Below are 22784 nucleotides of genomic sequence, written 5' to 3' on the forward strand. Positions count from 1 at the left end.
CCTTCCCATTTACTGTCAACAGATGTGGTCTAACAGCAACATTTACCCCTTTGGCAGTGTTAAGTTAAGGCTGTGATGATCTCAGAAACAATACAGGAACAAAATAAATGAGAAGAAAAGAAACTGATCAAGAAGGAGAAGCACAAGACAAATCCTCATTAACAGAAACTCCATAACAAATAAAAACCAAAATCTAGAATTTATCATTAATTTTAAATACATAACTGACATTTCAGGGCAAAAGAAAATTAAAAAAAAAATTAAAGAAAACTCTGAAAAAGTAGATCCATGCAAATACCTATTATAAAAAAAAATCAAACCATGATTATACTATTAAGACACCAGGCAATCTAGTTTGGTGCAGAGTAATCCCCATTTATAACCAACTGTACCTAGGTCGCATTACAATTCAGTGTTTTGTTGACAATACCAAGTTTTCTTTGCCAACTGCATCTTTTAAACATCAGCAAATCCTACCTACTTCCTCTTGTGTCTGTCACAGAAACCATCCAAACAATGGAAGCAAGTAATCTTCACTTCAACAGCTATTGACTTCGAGCAAACTGAACACTTTATTCATTTTTGCTCCTGGAGTGGAAAGTCCTTGCTGTTCTACAGTATCTGAAAGCCCTGCCACTGATTACAACCAGTTCAGGATCTGGCTCCTCCTCAGTGTATGAAAATGGACTTGAAACAATAGGAAACCTTATCTGAGGAAGTTAACACAGGTCACCCTTTTCCAAATGTGAGTACTGACTTGATGTGGAGGGAAAACAGCTTAATTAGGTTTTATGAATTGGAAAAGAGTTAGAAAACTCACATACTCAATGTTGATTAAAAAACCATCCCAATACATTCACCTTTTTAAAAGAAACAGATTTTTTACATCTTTGCTTTACACAACTTTTCATGTTATTGTTAAAGAATAGTCATTAGAAAGTTACAGTCATTAGAAAGTTACTTGAATGTTCAGCAAACAAGTGAACTTCATTAGAGAAGCAGATTCAAAAAGAAACAAAACCAACCTGCCTGAAACAGAATTTTTGAGTTAAAACCTGTAGAAGTGATTCCTCACTCCTTCTGGAGAATTTTTATTTCTTGCGAGAATGGAAATGAAAAAGTAAGAAAATTACACTATTTAATATGCAATTCAATATTTTTCCAGTATAACTTCAAACAAAAAAAAAATCTTTTTTTATACACATTTTTGTCTTTTAGAATTCAAGAATTTCAGTGCTCACAGAAAGCAGAAAGGTACAAGAAACGAAACTGTGTTTTGTTTTTCAAATTTCAGCCAAACAAGCTAGTCATTATCTACTCTAAATTCCACTCACTCTAAACAAAATCACAAAAAGGTTCTTTGTGATAGGTATGCCAACTTCAAAAATATTTAAAAGGTAAGAGAAGATGGGGCTTTCATGACAAAAAGTTAAGGTTTGAAAGGGCAGGCGTTATTAAGATTCTTACAGTAGGAAGGCCTCTTTCCAGAAGAAATAAAGGAGTAACAAAATAGATTTTACTTTTAAACAGGTAAACTGAAGCTTAAAGCTTGACATGCTGGATCCTTAGCTAACAGAAATATGCGTAATTCCAATAACGTCAATAATACCACATGAAGTTATGCTAGCTGTTGATCTCACTCATTATATCTAAAGCCCACACCTAACTATAAATACACGTATTATGTTTGCTTTTCAAAAACTGATTGAAGTTTAATAGCAACTCATAATTGAAATATTCATGGTCCCAAGCTAGCTTTGAAGTTAAATCCCTGAGTGGATAAAGTGGACTGTATATCTAATCTAAACTAAATGTTTCCCCTAGTTACTAATACCAGTGCAGTTTCACTAGTTAAAATCATTATTACAGAAAATAAATTGCAAAAGCCACAGCACTTTAAGGGGCATTTAATCCTGTGCTAGGACACAGCACATGATCTTGGCAGTATCAGTTCCTCCACTACCTTCCACATCTTACTTCGAGAGATGACTTCTTCAAACCACCAAGCTGGTGATTTCTAGGCAAGACATTTTTAACCACATTGTTCCAGAACTGCCACTCTTGCTGAAGCTTCTCAACTCTCCTTTTAATGTTTCAATTTAACATTACAACTTTCAATTTAACAGCACAGATCTGTCTGGCTTTAAAGCCCCTTTCTCAAGCAATGAAGCTAGAAATAAAATGTCATTATTTTTTGCAACTGGACCGCAGATTGTAACAGTTTCACTGGAACACTTCCGTTTTCTTTACACACTCTGCACATCACATACACGCCCCTATCTATGTACAGCTCCATAAATGAAACTTCTGTAGCAAAGCACAGCTTAGTTTAGATGCCTTCGAACTAAAGTGGCTGTGACCCCCTTCATCGGTTTACATTCCTGTCCATCTTCATTTTTGGTCAATGAAACGTATTAAACACTAAATCTATGAAAGTTTGTCCATTCTCTCCCATGTAAAAGAATAAAAATTAAAATTAAAATTAAAATAAATAAAACAAAATAAATTTAAGTAGATTTAAAAAAAAAAAGTCAAGTGCTTCTGCCAGACTGCTGCCATTAACAGGCTCAGTACTGCACAGTTACAGACTATATAGAGCAAGTCATTATAAAGGAGTTTGAAGGCAGGCTTGGATCCTAGAGAAAACAGTCACAATAGTGCTACTTCTGCAACAGTAATTTCCCCATGGCTTTGGTTATGTTGCTCTTCGTTCCTGTTTTGCAGAGCCCACAGCTACATACATTATATCCAAGTATATGTCTGAAACTCCATAACCTTTGCCAGAGTAACTCTCCAGGAAGCTCTCCTGACCTTTACTTAAGATAAAGAAACCAACTGAAATGAAGAAATAAATGTTCCTTTGATAATACTGTGTAAGCTGTGGCTAAGGAACTTTGAAGCACAACAGCATTAATAAAATAGCCATATTAGGAGAATTTCTTTATCACCAAAAGCAGTGGCCAGCTTCAATGGGGCTTTTCATTCACAGTCCACAAATTATTTTCCAAGAATCATTGACTTGTTGTGTAACGATAATTGTGGGTTAATAGAAGCCCCAGTTGAACTTTGTACTCTTAAACAAAGGTATATGCATGAATGACTATATTTGGACACAGATTCATATGTAAAGTAACATATCTGATTTTCAATTTATAGATGGTTTTGTCTTTCATATTTAATTTAATTAAAAAAAAAGGCTTTGAAGACAAAAGTGAAAAAAACCCCTCTATTATAAAAGGCAATTTTCAAAGTTGAAAAGTGATCATGATTGTTGGTTAGCATATGTACAAGAACTGTGAGAGAAAAATGAATTTAAATTGTTGCTGTGCAGGATAGTATTCCTGCACAGCAATACTTCCAGGGGATTAAAAAAAAGAGTGTGGGCTTTATTTTTGCCTCACAAAATGCTGTTATGAATGCTCTCAATAAATCCTACTTAAAACAGCTTCTTAATAACTGGAAAAAATAAACTAAAAAATTTATAGGAAAATTCAGCAAGTGTGAATTTATTTTTTGGGTTAAAGACTATTTTAATGCAATTCTTCCTAATCTCTCTATATTAATCTTAATATTTCAGTACATTAATGCCGTGTTTAACAGCTATCTGGTTTAGTAAAGTGCAGTAATTCACTCCAATAGGATAAACTATTTAAGTTATTTAGTAAAATGGAAAAGCTACCATGTGCTCTGCTACAATCAGCAGACACTGCTTAGAAGAAACCTCTAATGACAGAGATAAGCCTTGCCATGAAGAAGAAAACTGCATAAAGAAGCTCCAAGAAGTCTGTAACTGTTGGATGTTCCTCATGCTATGTCCCTGCAATCACCCAATACCAGAGAACAGCAGGTACAGCAAAAGGGAGCCAGCATTTAACAGAATAAGAGCATTTTAATAGGTAAAGGCCAGAGTTGAGGGGTACAGGCTGATAAAAATAAGTTTAGGCTCTTGCTAAGTAAGTAGAAAATAATGCAAAGTACCCAGCTTAACGTAACTCCTGTTTTCACCAATTAACTCAAAGGAAAATATTATTTGAGCAAGAAAATGCCACATGCTAAGACATCTTAAAATGCTTCAGCTGTGACTGTATTTGATTGTTTATGTGGAGAAGTTAATTTATTTATTCATACAGACTTCTGCTCAGCAGAGATGCATCCTATGTCCCACAGAATCTGATCTGTACTGGCTAAAAAACTCCTCTGCGCACACTACAGACAAAGAAACTCCTTCCACCTCCACAACCTAAGTTTCTCCATGCTTCCCGGGGGCTGTGGGAGGAAATCACAGGAAAGAGCCTGGTGCTAAAGGTTCTACCTTCAGCCCAAACATGTTCTTTTGACTGCACATCAAAATGCCACTTGCTTTATCTACTCATCACACTGATGTCACTGATCAGCAAAAGGATCTATCACATGACCACAGATGACAAAACAAATAACAAATACGAAGACACAGATATAAATATACAAATATACATATTTTAAGAAAGTGATGATTTGTAGTATACTTACAACTTTCAGCCTGATAGTCTGGCACAAACTGCTCATCATTGTCAGGTACCTGAGCTGAAGAAAGGAAAACAGAAACGAAACAAACAAAAAAAAAAAAGAAACAAGAATTAAAAGAAGCCATTAAAGCATAAATAAAGACTCTTGTGCTTAATTTAAAGTGCAGTCAAATTTAAAATTATGATTTTTTGTTTCTTCATTGTTGAGTATGAAAATCGGGCAAGCACATCATTTTAATATCAGATAAACCCTGGGGTGAAGCTGTGTGAGTCCACAGAAGCAATGGGAATGGGAGGATGTGGGGGCTCACTGGCCCTGCCTTACTACCTGTACCAGAGTCTGGACCTACCATGCCACTGGTAAAACTCATTAGTGCTCATTTTCAAAATACCTGCGCATAAAGTCCACATAAACCAAATCTCATTGATTAACACTAATGCCTCTTTAACCTGAAACTACCACACCTTCAGCTTACTTAAAAGTGATTCCAATTGTTCGTGGCAGTCAGCCAATACAGTAGGGATTTTCTGTTATTGTTTTAAATATTCAAAAATAACTATATTACCAGACCACAGAATTCCTGGTTTAATGACAACATTTCAAACATCAAAAAAGATTTACTTAAATCAAAAATCACTATTAATATCCACTTGCCTTTTGTAAGATCGTCTTTGCTTTTAGGAAACTTCCATCACAAACCTGAGCTATTAAGTACAATCATTTCACGGTCTGCTGATAGATAATTTTGCTCCTCTGGTACCACATTTCCTTTTCGTTGTATATCTAAGACATTAGCCATCTCTCAAATTGTGTGGTAAACTCATTTAAACCATTTAAGCTGAAATAGCACTGAACGTTTATTATAGATGAATACATTCAAATAACTGCAGAACATTTCACAGAGAAACGGTGTCCTCAGAGCATGACTGTTTCTGGTACATGGCAAGAGAGATTCAGCTTATCTCCTCTAACTTTGTCATCTTTTCCTCAACATACACGCTAACTGGAATCGCCACAGCAAAGCTGCATGAAATTATTGTTTAAAAATACGTTCCCCAGTTCTTGTCCAAAGACAAGCAAATAATTCACATGATCTTAATTAAAAGTTAACATCTGCCATGATCTGGTTACCCAACAAGATTTAAAAGGTAAATGCTGCTTATATAATCACTTATCAAAACCGTGACTATCAAATGTTCTCAAATACGTTAAATGATAAAATGCAACTTTAATGCCCTTCAGAGCACTTTCTAGTAGAGGAAGTGCATATTCGCCATTATATATGTATATAATATATTAATATTATATATTAAAAGTATATTAATATACTTGGTTTGAATTCGAAATATATATTTAATTAAAATTACTCACAATTATTTTGAATGTGCACTACAGTGCTCTTCATGGACCAGATCTCCACTCCTTTACTCAGGAAATATTTCTAATGACTTAACTGGAAGTTTTTTTCCTGGGTAAAGAGTTCAGAATCAGGCTCATAGTACTGAAAAATTATTTACTCTGGATTTTAAAATAAATTTCACATCCTACTGTCTTAATTGCAGCAAATACCCCTTAAAAACAAATGACCTTGGAAATGTACAAATGCAGATTTGAGAAGAAGTATGAGTAAGATAAATACACTAAGTGTAATTAGCCTTACTTTGATAAAAAAGCATAGCTACTGTTGCTTTGTTGTTTGGGTTTCTAATTAAAAAAAATACCAAACAAAATTAAACCTGACAGTAACCCATCCTTTTAGAATAAACAAGTACCTCTGAGGACATATTGGCTCCTCAAAGTTTGAAGCTGTATAAAACACTACCAACCCAAATATTCTCAGTATTTTGATGCATTCAATTTCTCTTCCTTCCAGAGAAACCACAGAAGATTAACCAAGAACAAACTCAAGGACAGGACGAGCCCAAATATTAACACTCCGCAATTTCTGACATTTCACGCAATTGACTACATGTGAATGTTCGGCATTTTCCTTATAAAAATACCAACTATTTGACTGTCACAGAAAAATCTGATTATGAAATCAAGTTCTTCTACTTAAAAATAATTTCCTAAGATTTTTTGTATTTCCACTTGTTTTGGAAGGGTCTGTGAGTACATTCAGAGTTAAAGTCAAGTAACTTCTTGTTTAGAAGACACATCCCACACATTTTTCTTAAACCACCTATCATTTCCAAATGCAGCAAGGAGGCTAGCAGAATTAATTTTTTAACATGCACCTGCATTTTATATTTACATGTAGATATATATATATATATGCAAATTTGTGAATCTAGGATATCTTTAAAAGCCTCGAAGAAAACAAAACCCCCTTCTGTTTAAATAAAGAGGCTACATTTAGTGGTTGCAGAACAGGGATAGAAATCTCTCATAACTTTCCGAGAGCATCTTCTGTGCACTGGACAGCTTCACCAGTGCTTCATCCCGGTTTTAAGAGTTTAATTTGACTTTGTCTGGAAAAAAATCAGTTGTAAAGATTTATGTATATATCAGTGAGTAAGGTGCTTTTTTTTTTCCCCAACCATACAGTAAGAAAAAAATAAAATATATCTGGTTGAAGTGTCATGGAAACCGCTACATTACTGCCATTACCCCTGATTTGCTTTCATTTATGAAGTAAACAAGAATAATGTACTTCATTCATGGATCCCCAAAATTTATGAAGGCATATTTAATAGAGATGGAACACATCACTTTATCAGTACTCTAGAAACAGGTGGGGACCACGCTGTCAAAATTTACTTTAAATGCAATATTAACACAGCCTTAAAAGCCTCTGTAGAGAAACGAACACAGCAAGTTAAGAAGTGTTTCAAACCCTGCTAAATATAAACAAAACAAATAATAGCATCCAAAACATTCAAACGAGGAACATGCATTTCCAACTGGATTGTAAATTTAGCAGCATCAGTACCTTACAAATGAGCCCACAAGCCTATACAGAGAAATTAAAAGGACCAGCTAACTGGTGGAAATGGGAAATTATTTCTTCACTTAATCTGATATTATTCTTAGACAAGCAGAACCGAAACTTGCACACGATCACACTGCTGAAATGCAAGCACTCATCATCAGAGACTCCTTCCACCAGCAGCTCGCTGTATCACTGAGATACATCATCCCATTGCTCAAGCAGAAGAGAGCTTTTGTACCTGGATTTTGGATAATTACAGGTAGATTTTGCAGCAAATTAAATAGGCAGGTAAAGACATTTCAACATGAATATCTGAAAGGAAAATGTAACTTGCAGTGTCAAAATTGTCTACACATTTATATACATAGTCCATTCATTTCCTCTTTTATTCATAAATACTGCAACTTAGCAAAGCTGCCATAAAAGCTTCTCTTAACATACACAAGACACAATGCATAAATCACCAAAACCTTTTTTTTTTTAAAAACTTTGCCATTCAGAGGGGAATTGAAAAAAAGATATCTGAAATGATCCCCCATCTGAATGAGAACATTCCCTTGAGCTACTTAATTATGGGGGTTTGAGAAGGCAAGTATATTCCGAAAGACTAATAAAAGGTTTTGAAGGATATTAAGCACGCGGCTTTTACTGCTTATTGCAGAAGCAGCTACATTAGTTCATGCCACATTCAGAGCCATCAAGTCTCAGACTCCTGAAGCAGACATCTGCAGCATAAACTATCCAACTCAGCTTAGAATATTACCAAAAGTTTTTTTTTCTTCTGACTATAGCTGTAATGTCTCAAGAGGATTTGGAAAGCATGCAGAAACCTTAATGATGATCTTGAAGATGTTATCAGTTTAGGTTTTACAGTTTCACTACCTACTGAGCTATGCAAGCATTCACAGCACAAAAATACTTAATACTTGTTTGTAGTTTTTAGAGCTTTAAACACTCTTGGAAAGGCTGAACTGACGGCTCATTTTGCAAAGGGAAAGAATTTGGAAGGAAAAAAAGTTTAGAACTCGGGCCAGTTAGCTTGCTTTCATTGCAAGTAAACAAAAAGTGCCCATTAACAAGCATCCAGGACAAAAGGAGTTAATATTTAATTAAAACCAGCTCTATCCACTGTAACAATGACCTGGAGCCAAACAAGGCAGAAGATGTATGAGTCATTCTTTCTGCCAGTGAATGAGACAGCTGATCTCCGAAGCAATTCCTCAAGACAAGCAGTCAGAACTGGAGTTCTGCCTCCATTCACAAAAACGCAGTCCAGCATGAACCATGTGGCCCCAACCACAAGCTTTTCATGTCACACCCTTCCAGAAAGCTACAGCAAAGTAAACTTGAACTTTAGGCATAAACACAGTGATTTCACTGCTTTGTCTCAAGATGCAGCACAGACCTGCTGAGGAACGTTATTTAATAAATGAAAAGTTAAGCAAACTATAAAGGGCTTAAACTTAACTCTTCCTTCTCCCGCTCACAAACTGCTTCCAAAAGCTCAGCTGCACTCCAGAGAAAGGTGTCCCTGTTAAAAAAAAACCTGGAAACTGTCCAGAAAAACAAGAAGCTGAAAATGCTTCACTTAAAACTTTATTTTGGGTAGCAGAACACTTCCTGCGGTACTGTGTGCTCTGACCTCATGCTTCACTTTTAGAGCTAAGAGCAATTAGTTTTAAAATATCCATCATTTATTCAAAGTGGCAAAAGAAATTGAAATTGACAGGAAATTCTATATGAGCAGTAGTATTTTGGCCTCAGCTAAAATAAGACTTCGAGCCTCAACAGTAATGGATCTATTGAGTTTTCTTTGATTCATTGTCACTTCTGAATATCTGAAAGATTGGCTAAATTGTAAGTATTCCTGCAAGAGCTGGGGGAGGGGGGGTGTTGGCTTGTGGCTGTTCTTTTTCCACGGGAACAACTGTTTCTAACAAAGAAGCATTGGGAAGGCAAAACAGTGATAAATTTCAAGATGGTAAAAAATATTATTTCACATAAGCACTGGATTTGCTGTCAAAACAACCCCCAACCCTTTTTACATAACGTGAGATGCTCTGACTAATAAACTTAAATGCACTTTAAAACTAGCTCCAGATCTCAAAATTCTTCCTTATGTGAATAATCCCTAGGAATATGAAGATGGGTTTGCAGAATCTGTTCTTCATTTGTTGTTATACTAAACATGAGAAAAAAAATTAGCTTTAAAATGAGTACTCACATTTACTATTTCGCTGCATGCCTCATCGTTAGTAAACCCCTCTACACTTGAAAATTATGATTTTGAGAAAAATTATTTACTTTTCTAGCAAACAAGTAAAACATGAAAAGTTTATTACTACACAGACTTTCAGACTTGTGGATTTTTGATGGGTTTATTTCTTTTGGATTTTTTTTCATAGCATCCCCTTCCCTCCCGTTTTGCCTAATCTAGCTGTTCTTCTTTTTTTTGTGCAGATATTTATGATCATGAATCGTGAGTATAAGAAAATCAAGATCATTAGAGTCCACCAAAAAGAAAAAAAAAAGTAAAAGAAGAAGATATGCTCTGTACTACAAACTGGAAGTGTTTTCACTGCTTTTTAAGAGTGTTTGTTCCTGTAAAGCAGATTTCAGTCATGGAGGTATTAAATTACTATTTCTTGACTCTTACTGCTTCTATAAAATGCGGATAGTTCTTGAATGTGGCTACATGGCATCTGCCTTACACTGGCTAAATTTTACAACTTTTTGGCAGAAAAAAACTTGTTAGCCCAATTAAACAAAGCCACTCTAACTGGATTAATATTTGAAAATCCAGTACTCCCTTTTATTAAAAGCAATCCTTCAAGACCTAGAAACTACTCTGTTTCACACCTCCTCATTCAAGAAATAAACTACAAGTCAACACTCACACATCACTGCAACACTGGTGGGACCTTCACATTAAGAGTAGAGAGGGAAGAAACTTATTTCCTCAAGCTCATTCCAAAGCTGACCAATAATTATTTGAGAGAAATTACTTTCAGATACTAAGAAGTGGCTTCTGAACACCAGTAGCCTGAAGAAGCCAACCACTCAATTTAGCTGAGTTGTGGTAGAGGCACGAACCAGTTACCTGTAGCTGTTATTTCAAACCACTTATTGTTTACTTAATCTTTTTGTATGTTTTTCAAATCACATAAAGAATTTTTATTTTTTTTTTAGTATATTACCATTTGAGAAGCTTACTATCTATTGCTCTAAGAAACAGATCTGGTGCATAAATTTATTATTTGTCTTCGTTTGGGATGCCTTTTACGTATCTGGAACAAGCTGTAGGAGAAATTAGTATCTAAACAATACGTTTTAAAAATCTGAGTTTTTTGTTAATCTAGTATTCCCCAAAACCAAATGATTTCTCCATAGAAAGGAGATACTCACTCACTAACAATTTGTTCTCTCTTCATTTTGTTCCACAATAAGTAGGAAGAGCTACCATGACAAGATAACATCAGATTAATATTTTAACCACTTTTTTCAAGTCACAGAATAATTGCTACCTGACAGAACCAATCTGATTCCAAATATGTGGAATCAATAAAGTCATTTTATAGTATTATCACGTCAAAATGTTGCCACTGAGTTATTTAAATATAAAAGATAAAATCCAAACAATATTTGTCTTGGTTAGCAATAGGCAACTTTAACTATTTCAAGGTTGAACACTGAAAAAATTATTAAAGGCTTCCCATTTTCAATTTCTAACATGAGAAAACTGTTATACTCTATCTCCTGTCTTACATAAGAGCTGACATGGAGTAACATTATTCAGAGTAAGTTTTACATCAAAATAATTCTTACATATACAATACTATACAGAGTAAGAAGCAAAACTCATTTCCATAAAAATCTACTATGTAGCTAGTGGAATACATTTGTGAGCTCTCTGTAAGTAGTATTCAGCTTGTTAATTATGTAGTAATAAAATATTAAACAGGTTACTGAATTGTTTACATTTGGATTAATACTTTAATTCAAGTGAGCCTCCCACTATTTCCAAGAGGAAAAGAATACATTTCTTTTCTGTTTACTTGTTTGCCATCAACTTATCATAGGTGACACTAACTGTAAAAATCTCCAGGCTAAAGTATGTGATGCAGTAAGGACAGCTTTAGGAAAAGCAAAACAAAGAAAAATCCATAAGCATTATTTTTGTGTGTCATAAAATGCAACTCACTTTCTTCTCCTAACTAATAAGTCAGTTTTTGACCTGGTTACTCCCCAGTGGGGATCTGAACTAGTGGGAGAAACCTGGTCAGCTGCCACTGCTTTTCTTAAAAAGGGTCAAGATGTTTTAAAATTTCATGGTCATTTCCCTGGCTCCAGAGCATTATGAGAAGAAATATGTAAACAGTACTGATGCTGCCAAATTGGCAGACTTCTAGCCTAGGAAGGTCCAGAAGAACATAAATGGACACATCTAGCAATGGGTAAACAAGTCTGATTTCAAAATCTGTTTCCTGGCTAAGCTCATCCATATAGACATTTGAGCAGAGCTACATCTCAAGCACTTCTATTTTATAAAGACTAACAGAAGTTGTTAAGTTGTTGGTTTTTTTCCATAAAACTTTGGGATCAAGATAACAGCTCAATATTTAGTGTTGTCATCTTAACTTTTTATTTCAATTTTAGTTTAGCCTTAAGAAAACCGTGCAAAGTTTGTGTTTCATGAAACAGCTCAAACCATGGCATGGCCCGAAACAGAGATTTCTTAAAGTATTTCTAGAACTCAGAAAAACCTGTAATATTTGGTTGCAATATACTGTGGACAATTAGTATTATTTAGTTTTATTACTTTCTGCTATGTAAAAAAAGAAACTTTTTTTCATTTTTCAGTATTTCATAGATTATTTTATCTGCCTTTATAAAGGTTATTCAACCCAGCTGATATGGGACTAGACACCTTCTCTCTCAAAACCTATCTAAATTTATTCAGTGAAATACACTCTGATAAAGAGGTAAAAAGACTCATAAACAAGCGATTCCAATCTAAAATAAGCAGCGCCTTCAGAATAAAAATTGCCATTACATTAGTTTATTTACCTATGGAAATTATCAAATTAGTTTTAAATTCTGCATTATTTTTCAAACTTCCATTATTATCTGCTACATGCATTATGAATCTGGCTGTATTTTTTCTGACATAAGATCAAAGAAATTTAATCATTTTTCAGAAATAAAAGCATTCATGCCAGTGAAAAAATCAAACTGAAAGTTACCCTTTAAATTAAAAATAGTATATTTTGAGTAGCATTTTAACATGTTTCTGATTTGCTAACATGAATGAGATGATACAATGTAAAGAGTTCCTCAGGAAAATTACCACAGGGAGACAGCTACAGTTGCATCTGACCATTGTACTACAAAAAAGCTCTTAGTACAGGACATCCTCTTTTCAATTATTAGGGAAGAATTGTATTAGTTCATAAAAACATATCCTCTGTTCTATTAATTTCAGGAGGGGTTTTTGATTATACACAGAATAACCCCATATTAAAACTAATACTAGCAGAATAAAAATGTCATCAAAATAAGCAATACCTCACAACTTACTTACAGGTAAAGAAACTACAGAAAAAGATGTTAAACCAGAATCAGGGCATAAGCAAGTATGCATCAGCAATATTTCCCTTTCTATGAACACCAACAGCAAGAATTTCACCCCAACATCCCTCCTTTAAAACAAAACCAAAGCAAAACAAAAAACAAAACAACAACAACAAAAAAAACCACACAGAACATCTCTTATATAAACAGCTGTGCCTAGTCCTGTACAAGAAAAAAATTAAACATATGTGAATACTCACATTCATTTAAATCAGGATGAATCTGGAGAGATTATTTTAACTTGCATCAAATTTATGTCTATTTCAGATGCAGAAGTTTACATTTAAAATTGACTGGAAATACTAAGAGCAGATAATGCACAAAAATCTTTATGCTTCAAATAAATAGTATTGCAAATATCAAAGGAAAAAAAAGAAAAAAAAACCAGAAAATGTTGCTGAAAACAAATAGACTTGAACAAGCAAAAAGATACCTTGCAACTTGTTAAAGTTCTCCTAATACAGCAGCACATTTCTGTTACTGTTAAATGAATCTCTCAACTACTCAAAATTCAGATTTGTACATTACTGTTCTTAAACCTTGTCCCTTCACTAGAATGTGCTCTGCAAGATTATTTGAAATACTTAAAAGAACATGCACATGTAAAACAGACCGATGTTAGTTTTCTAATCACCCGGTACAGAAACTCCCGACTACAAATACAAAGACAAAAATAACATGCAAAATATTTAAAGGTTTCTATAAAAAAAATAAAAAAGAAAATAAAAGAAAGAAAGAAAAAGTACTGGTTAAGTATTTCATACACACCTAATGTTCTGTGTTGTGAACAAGGTGGAAAGAAGACACTTGCACTTAAATCTTGAAGCATCCCGTCCCGATGAACCCAGAGAAACTAATTTCTGCCATCAGAAAAGTACTCCACCAGAACACCAAATAATTATATGTGCTGCTGAAAAGGAAACAGCAAGCCCAGTTCTGGCTGTATGTAGTCTCTCGAGGTACAATAATATAAACCTGATCAATTGCAATTAAAATCTGAACAGAGGCTTAGAACTTGAAGTCTTGGTGCATTAGTTCTTGCCAAAAGCAGATGTGATTGTGAGCTGGAAGCAATTTCTCCTGGTAATTTGTGATGACACTGGGTAGAGCAGCCCCAGAGTCCCCAAAGACAAACTCATCAGAGGCTCTAATGTATGCATGACACATGAGGTGGCTCTTTTAGAGCTCAATTAATTGGGCTGAACATTAAGACAGCAAGTTCAGGACTTTTTTTTTCCCCTCCAGAGTTGTTTTTCCTCTTTTTACAAGCAGTTTTTTCCCTTACCTTCTGCAAGCCATGTCTCCTGTAATTGGCTCAGATCTTGAAAGAGTTCTGTAAAAAGATAAAGACATGGATAAAATTTAATCTCTTTGCAAGAATAAAATATGTTCAAAAATACAATTTTTCTTAAGAACAACACACATTAATTTGTTTTGGAAGCCAACTGTACAGAAAAATAAGGTATTCTGAGGCACCAGTTACTGATTTTTCTACACCTAGTAATAAAAAACCAAGCACTTACTGTATTTTCAGCCCTTGAAATAATAGCCAGAATCTTAACAAAGCTCTGTAGTATAAAAGGCTCACTCAGCAACACATAGAAAATTAAAAATTATCATATTTCTTGCAGGTGAACTATTTCTTCTTATACAATCCAGGCCTCCTCCTGTAATATCTGCCCCAGATAAAGCTTTCCTGGACTTCCACAGTTCTGCCTGAGCAATAACTGAGTATTTTAATAGTAGGGTCATAACTATCATACAAAAATTCTGAAGCCTTGACCTGAGATGCTGCAATAGCAAAGAGAAATGGGAAATCTTTTGTACTTCCCCTTATGTTTTATTTCGTATGACATGAGAATCACCACTATTTCCTCTATGCTGCATTCACTGCACTTCTTTAAAGCTAAAAGTACCTTCTTCATGGACCGAATTTTGCAGTAGTTTATCTTTCACAATTCACTGAAATCAGTTACTTGTAATGGGTGTAAACCAGAGCAGCATTCGGCTTACTTGCAAGCTTCAGAAAATTCTGTTTGCTACGACTAAGTAGGATATTTGAACTAACAAATGGTTTATTTTTAATTTACTGTATTTTGAGAGAGACTTCCTCTTTTATGAATGCTGACAGATAACTATTTACATATACTTAAATGACAGAGGCTATTCATTTATCCTGTGGACTGATACCCCACATGCACATTGGGAAATGATTTAACTGAAAATCAGAAAATTGATTTCTTTTCAATCTACTTTTCTAGGCAAGTATGGATTTTGAAAAGTGTGTCAGTGTGTACTTACCCTGGTAAGATTTACATAGGGGTAAGTTACAGGCCTCTACATATCTTCCTGTATGTCTTATGTACTTTCAGGGCAGTAGGCGTAGCATAATACAGCCTTGTAACCTAAAGAAGTGTTAACAGCTATTACCAGCCTACAGTTCTCAGGCTACAATCCTGACTGGCTACTGATGAGACTAAGTTACAAATCTTTGGCCCTCCAAAACTTTCTCCACTCTAGGCTCCCTTAATTGAAATTCCCTGGATTTTTAACCCTGTGAGTGTTATACAACAAGAGAAACAGGCCAGCAGGCACCAGGAGCCTGACTATACAGTAAAGCTGGTGAAAATACAATCTCCACACCCACATTCTCTCACTCCTGCTACCATCAGTGAAGACATACCAGGGAAAAGGACATTAAAAGATGGGAGGGATGAAGAATGCCCTAAATCTGAAGAGGTCTGATGGTGAAAAAGCCAGGTGCCATGACTTGTGTCAGATGCCGCAAAGGCTTGTCCTGAGTGCATGACATCCGTGCACCACATGTGCACAAAATGCAACAGGGTAAGTCAAGGAAAGACCGTCAACTTTATAAACTTATTGCCTTTGGCAGTTTGGTTTGCACTAGTAAATGTAATTTTCTTGTCTTGTTTATTCAGATTGATCTAGATATATTTATCTCCAAAATAAATAAATAAACAGCTCTCAAAAAGCTTCTCTGCATTAGTAAGAAAGGTGGTGGGGGGGAGAGGAGGAACGACAAGCCCTCACCTTCTGAATCATGAGCCAGGTCTCTGTTAATGAATTTTCTTTTCCTGACATTTGTTGGTCTCTCATTACAGTTTCTCCCACGCGGATTCTATAAACAGGAAAGATCAGTTACTTTAGAAATCTGAGGTTTGAGATTTGGTTGGGTTTGTTTTGGGCCTTTTTGTATTTAATCAGGAATATGCAAAGTTGGCATAAATTCTTTACATTTTCAAACACAGACTTCTTGCAAGCCTTCAATTTCTAACAAAAGATATTGCTGAGCACCTAACATCCTCCAAAAGATTCCTATGTCTAAATGTAACACATTTCTATCTATCTATGTAGACATCTATTTGTACAATACGTATATAATGTGCTCAAGCAGCAACACAATACCAATCGTATTTTTAGCATCTAAAGTATACAAACCTACACAATAGCCCATAAATCCCAATAGCACAAGCTATGCAGGAGAATCCAGATATGAAATTATGACAGACTGCTTTGTTTCCCTGTGCTACTTATAAAATTGAAAAAAGAATTGAAAGAAAAAAAAAAAAGCAGAGAGGAAAGAAAAAGGTTAATGTTTGCCTCAACTTCATTCTTTTGAACGTTGCAGGCAAACGCAGCCAGAAACTTTGAATGCAGCTGCTGCTGCTCTCGCCTCCCTCATCCGCTAATCATGTGCATGATTTTTTAATCATCCCAAAACTGTCTTTAAAAGAACACGATGCTTTATTGCAATAACTAAGAAGATAGGCTCATCTTGCAAGCAAAGCTCCCAGATGAAGAGTTGCCCCTTTGCCGTAACAAAGCAGAGACTGTGTCTGTAAAACTCCCCCACAGAAATAAGTCGGAGTCAAGTTTATAAACACCAACTTTGAACTGATCACTCACATTGGTGACCATGTAAGGCACTTGCTGGTCATAAAATCCATCCATTCTGCAGCTCTTCCACGAGTCTTAGCTCAGTGTTTTTATTTACTGGGCATTTGATCTGGAGATTTCCTCGGGATCTGGACTCCAATCAGCCTAGAGGGGAATACAAGATGGCTTTTAGATTAAAAAAAAAAAAAAAAAAAAAAAGGCAGCATGAATGAACTGCTTGCATTTGCATACCTAATTAACCTCAAAGAGTCCCATTCATAAAAACAACCCTCCCTTCTCTGCTTCACCTGGGTTACACGCTCCTGCCAGCAAAGCGCGGAGCAGAAGCACTCCGCGGCGGCGGCGGCCGGCGGGGCGAGAGGCAGGGCTTTATTTACACTGCGCGCCGCGCCCGCGGGCGATCCGCGCCGGCGGCAGCCGCGGCTCCCCGGCGTGTGCTCAACTCGTAATGGCGAACGCGGGGCTCGCCGCGCACCTCGCGGCGGCGGCGGCGCCCGGCGGCCACGCACTCGCCCTCACACACACACACAGAGACACACAGACACACAGACACACACACGGCCCCCCCGCCCCGCGCACCAGCCACCTTCTCCCACAGGATCGCTCCCGCAGCCGCGCCGCCGCCGCGCAATCCTGCGGGGCGGCGGGCAAAGTTGCGGGGGAAGACCCACCTGAAGGCCACGCGCGGCGATCGGCTGCAAAAAATTCCCTCCAAATTTAATAAAAACATTAATTATTCCCCGGCACTTCCCCCTCGGAAGCCGCGAGCGCCACTGACAGAGCTCAATCCCGTGGTTTTTCCTCTCCTCCTCCTCCAGGGGCCCCCGAGCCGCGCCGGCGGATCCCCGCCGCCCATTGGCTCCCCGCGCCCCCCGCCGGATCGCCGGATCGCCGCGCGCCGCCCGCCCGGCCCCGGCCCCGGCCCCGGCCCCGGCCCCGCCGCCCCGCCCGGCCCCGCGGGGGGCGACTCCGCCGGGACCGGCCCGAGCGCCGGCAGCCGGCACCGGTGCCCAGGATCCCGCGGTCTGCCGCGGGCACGCCGTGTCCCCTACGCCGCACCCCCCGGGCGGCAAGGCAGCCCCTTCCATTCACAAAAAAAGAAAATTTACTGAAAGAAAAAGTTTCGCCTCCCCGGCTCCGCAAAGCTAAACACACCTCCCGCGCACACGCGCGCCCTTTCTGGCGGCAGAGCTGCCCCGCAAAGCGCCGCGGGCGCCCGGAGGCGAGCGCGGCGAGAGACACTCCGCACCGCTTTGCCCAGAGCTGGTGGCATCCCAGGGCTCACGGTTGCTCTAGGTTTGGTTCTTTTGTTGGGCAGTTTTGGGGTGGTTTGTGTTTTTTTCTTTTCTTTTTCTCTTTTTTTTTGTTCTTTTTCTTCATTGAATCATAGAAAGCAGTTTTTATTTCTACGAGCATGACATAATTTCTAGGTTTTGTGGACAGAATTTGGCAGCACTCATACACCAGATCCAGGGGAATTTTTGGTGTACTGGTGCCAGGACCTACCAAGTCCAGGAGTTCTGAGGACTTCTCTAAGAAAGCAAGCTTTCTGTTCTTTGGACAGAGTGGCTGAACACAGGAAGGCTGTGTCCAAAACTCTTGCCTTTTTGAACTGCCAAGATGCACCAAAGCAGATTGTGTGGTTTCATAACACCTATACTTGTCCCCTCTTTGAGCAGTAAATTCCAGGTATCACAGCAATCAGGTGGCAAATTCATGTATTCATGACGCTGTCTTGCTGAGATACAAAGTTTCAGGTTTCTATGATCTGATGTAGTTCAGCATTTAACAAGTGCCAAAGCCAGCAAGTCCAGCTTCTCAGCCCTTTCTGAGGGCTCACTTTATAGCTAATGGTATAAAGCCAACTAAATAAATCTGCTTTTGCATAATTTCCCCGTGGTGGTTTACAGAGTATTCCACTTACATCTTCTGTAGTACTTTGTTTCGAAAACTAAACTTGTTTCATTACACTCTATTCTGGAGCATCACTTTGATTATCCTCCTTTCTGATCTCACTATCCATACTCACCTGTCCAGTCCAACTGAGGAAGAGAGAAGCACCATGTTCCCACCACTCCTGCCCTTCCCATATGGCCTTCACCAGCAGCTCGTTTTTTGTGTTCTTGCTCCTTCTGTTTTTACACACCCATTCCAGCATACCTGCAATTACAAGAGAGTAATGTTATTCTAAATGTAAAAACCTATAATGCTTTTATTCTATTCTTGAGCAAGTGTCTCATTGCTGCTCCTGTAAGCCACTTTCGTGATAAAATAATTGGAAATTCTACCCCCTGCCATGGGCAGCTCTCACTACACCAGATTGCTCAAAGCTGCATCCAGCCCAGCCTTGAACGTTGCCAGGGATGGGGCATTCACAGCTTCTCTAACAAGAAGCCATCATTTTCTTATTTGTACCCATACTCACACTGGAGCAGCTGCTGAGTTTATGGGAAGGCTGTGGCTACACATATGACCCTGGGAAGCAAGTAGCCAACTGAACCCCTGGACCAACAGAGCTGATGAAGCCACTGTCTCCAGCTGACCACCCCACTCCACTGGATGGATATCTCGAGCCACTCATCAAACAGCTCCCAAAGCACAAGACTTTACCATGTATTCTTCTAAAGCAAAATCAGTAATGGATTTTCTTATCTTTAAACAGTGCACTAAAAATTGTTGGTATGTCAGTCAGCCACGGTAATTAAACCAACACCAAGTGAGGTTTCCAAAGTTACCTTCAGAGCCTCACATGAATTTCATGCCTATGAAATTCACACAGCCAGGTCCCACCTTGCACTTCCCTACATCACAACCTGCACCTTACAAAGTTCGGCGCAGCACTGTGGCCACCTTCCAGCACATGCCACCACCCCCCTCCATGTGCACAGCTTTGGCATCCTGCTTTACTGAGCTGTAGAGGGTTGACACTCTGCAAGCAGCCCAGCTCTCTGTGGTCCTGGCTGGGCTGTAACTCCAACAGAAGCTGTGCAATAAATGCATCCTGGCAGGAGAAGCACTGTATTGCTTGCTGTTCCTCCTCATGCCACACATCTCTTCCTTCCCTCCTCCCTCTCTCTGGCCTGTTGCACATGCTAGGGAGGAAAGGAAGAGTAAAGCTGTTTCGAAGCCCTCTATCCTCATTTTTGTTCATCCACTGTGCTTAGTGGTACTCAGAAAAACTTCATTAACTATTAAGAGGAAGATGCTGTAGATGTAGTTCTGTGTGCTGAATTGCAATTTTGTATCATCATCAGTCATATCATCAGCATAATATACAGGTGCATTTCAAAACTAATTTTAAAAAGCCTTACTAGTTTTTGAAATTGTTTTGCTTTATCCATTCCTTCCAGGCATTTCCCCAGTAAACTTTGATGTCACTGATGGGCCTGACAGACAACAAAAAGGATGCCCTCCATCCAAACAACTGTTGAGCAGCAACTTTTAAAAGCATAGTCTATAGAAGACTCATTAAAATGACAGCTATGTATGTGACTGACTACAGCAAATCCATGAAAACCTAATGAGATTTCTGTCTGGTAAATTAACCCTTGACCACATTTTAACCTCTTGACGCTCACTCTTTAAGAAGATTAACAGTGCTTATTTTATCATGATGCTAGTGTCATATAACAAAACAGTATGTAACAGCAAAATTAAAAACAAGAAGAGAAATTAATAGGACATTATGGCTTTTTGTAAAGCCTTTGTTTCAAATGCAGCATCAAGGACTAAACCTTAAATCAGGAAAAAGGAAAGTAGAAGAAAAGAAGGAAGAAAAAAAGTGGGAAGAAAAAAATGGCGATTATATTCATAGGTGAACCTATGATGTGTGGAATTAAAAGTACATGCAAACAAGTATCTTCAAAGAAAAAAGGAAAGAAAACAACAGAGTAATCCCAGTTTGACTGTATGAACATTGCATATGTCATTGTCATTTAGACCTAGTATTACTAACCTGGAGGCCTCCATAACCAACTGCATTTCAATGCCTGTTTACCTGAAAATAAATGCAGCGCCATTTTCAGAAAACATTTATGTACTAGAAAATTATTCTACACAGGAAAACTAAAATTAAAATATTTCACAAAGAGCACAAAAAATTAAAAGTCCAGGCAAATCTTTTATTGCAATGTGTGCCATCCGTATCCCGGGTCTTAGGAGAGAATTGGAGAGGGAGTTTTTTACAAGGGCATACAGTAAAAGATCAAGGTAGGAACAGTTTTACACTGAAGGAGGGCTGCTTTAGATTAGATTTTAAGAAGAAATTGTTTACTATGAGGGTGATGAGGCACTAGAACAAGTTTTGCAGAAAAGTGGTGGATATCCTATCCCTGGAAGTGTCCAAGATCAGATAGGATGGAACTCTGAGTAACCTGATCTAGTGGAAGGTGTCCATGTCTATGGCAGGGAGATTGAAACTGGATGACCTTTAAAGCCTGGTCCATCCAAACCATTCTATGATTCTATGAAAGACACAAAGTAAGTTAAGTTTAATAATATTTTCAGCCTTCATCATAAACAAAACTTCAAAGCTTTAGAAAGGAATAAGCTTGGCAACTCAGAGCACTGGCCCAGTTTTTGGAGCAGAGTAACTTCAGTATTGTTCTGGATCTCCTTGTGATCTTCTGGGTAATTTCTACACAGGCACCCCTGTCATCTCACTGGGGTTTTTGTGCCTATAAAGTGAGATATTGAGCATTGAGTTCTTAACTTGAGGACTACCGTTGACAATAATAGTCTGTTACTATTGATTGTGGAGATGCTGGCTGCACCTAGCTCCTTGGATTGTCCTGATCTAGTTCCTTCTGAACCTTTGAGGAGCGAAAATGCTCCTCATATGTATTCATTTCAATGACAATTACTATAAAGCATTCACAGGAGGGAATCATCTGGAACTATGAATCCATCATCAGGACGAATTCTCAGCTCTCTGTGCCAACACAGAGACCAAATCATCAGACAGTCCTCTGAGGCAAAATACTAGGGAAAAATCAAACAACTTTTTCACTGAGTTGTGGAAATCATCTTAATCCCACCACAACGGTACTAATTTCCTTACCAACTGACAAAATCAAAATAAAATAAAATTTATACTAGTCTAGGACCTAATATAGCAATATATGAGTCGCTAACAGAACAAACCAAGTTAAAACATGTAAATGCAAAATGCAGGGTCAGTGGAGTTTCCAGGTTTCTCTCCTTGCAATTAAGTTAATGAAATGGCCAGCCATGATAAAGTGATAATGAAGTAGCCTAGAAGTCACTTGGATATCAGGCCAGTAAAAGAATTTGTGCATAATCTCACAGATGGCTTAATTTGCATGTCCTCCTGTACAGATACCAAGAGAGAATCGTGTAAACACTTCAAAATCCTTCACATACTTTATGTGAGATTTCTGCCCCACTGTAGTTCATGGAGGTTGTAGAAAACCTCAAATCTCTTGATGCAGTTCTAGTCTAAGGCAAACATGAAGCAAGGAAGAGGAAGAGAAATGCTTAAAGATTGTGTTTACTAAGTCTGCTGCAAAATCTCTCATTTAGAAGTTGTTCAGTGCACATTAAATGGTTTGGGTCATCTTTTAAGCCCTCCTGAAACCCAGAAGACAGAAAGATGACACAACGTGCCCTTTCAGAATTACAGACTTTTACTCAAGATCACTATTGGACATGCTCAGAGCTTGAGCACAGATATTAACATAGCAGCAAGGGGTCTGTAGGAAAAAGCAATGCCATTTATTAAATGAGTGGCTAAAATGACAAAAAAAACAAACAAGCTTGCGGAGTCAAAGAAAGGCCT

General features: G+C 37.7%; 1 protein-coding gene across 5 annotated transcripts in view; it reads right to left on the bottom strand.

The window, feature by feature from the left end:
• The window catches only part of ETV1 (ETS variant transcription factor 1), a 66671-nt gene extending 48504 nt beyond the window's left edge, over positions 1-18167 (bottom strand). The window contains exons 1-5 of one of the 5 annotated variants that reach the window (XM_033066462.2): positions 18143-18167; positions 16997-17131; positions 16121-16208; positions 14355-14402; positions 4510-4563 (exon numbers count right to left, since the gene is read on the bottom strand). In XM_033066462.2, coding sequence (XP_032922353.1) covers positions 4510-4563; positions 14355-14402; positions 16121-16208; positions 16997-17041 — 235 coding nt within the window. In that variant the 5' untranslated portion in view covers positions 17042-17131; positions 18143-18167. Of the gene's footprint in view, positions 1-4509; positions 4564-13837; positions 13980-14354; positions 14403-16120; positions 16209-16996; positions 17132-17218; positions 17241-17658; positions 17833-18142 lie in introns of those variants that run through there. The other 4 variants (XM_033066483.2, XM_033066473.2, XM_033066445.2 and 1 more) reach the window with 4 other exon arrangements.
• Between the last annotated feature and the right edge of the window lie 4617 nt (positions 18168-22784).

This window comes from Catharus ustulatus, chromosome 1, assembly GCF_009819885.2.
Source record: "Catharus ustulatus isolate bCatUst1 chromosome 1, bCatUst1.pri.v2, whole genome shotgun sequence".
NCBI lineage: Eukaryota > Metazoa > Chordata > Aves > Passeriformes > Turdidae > Catharus > Catharus ustulatus.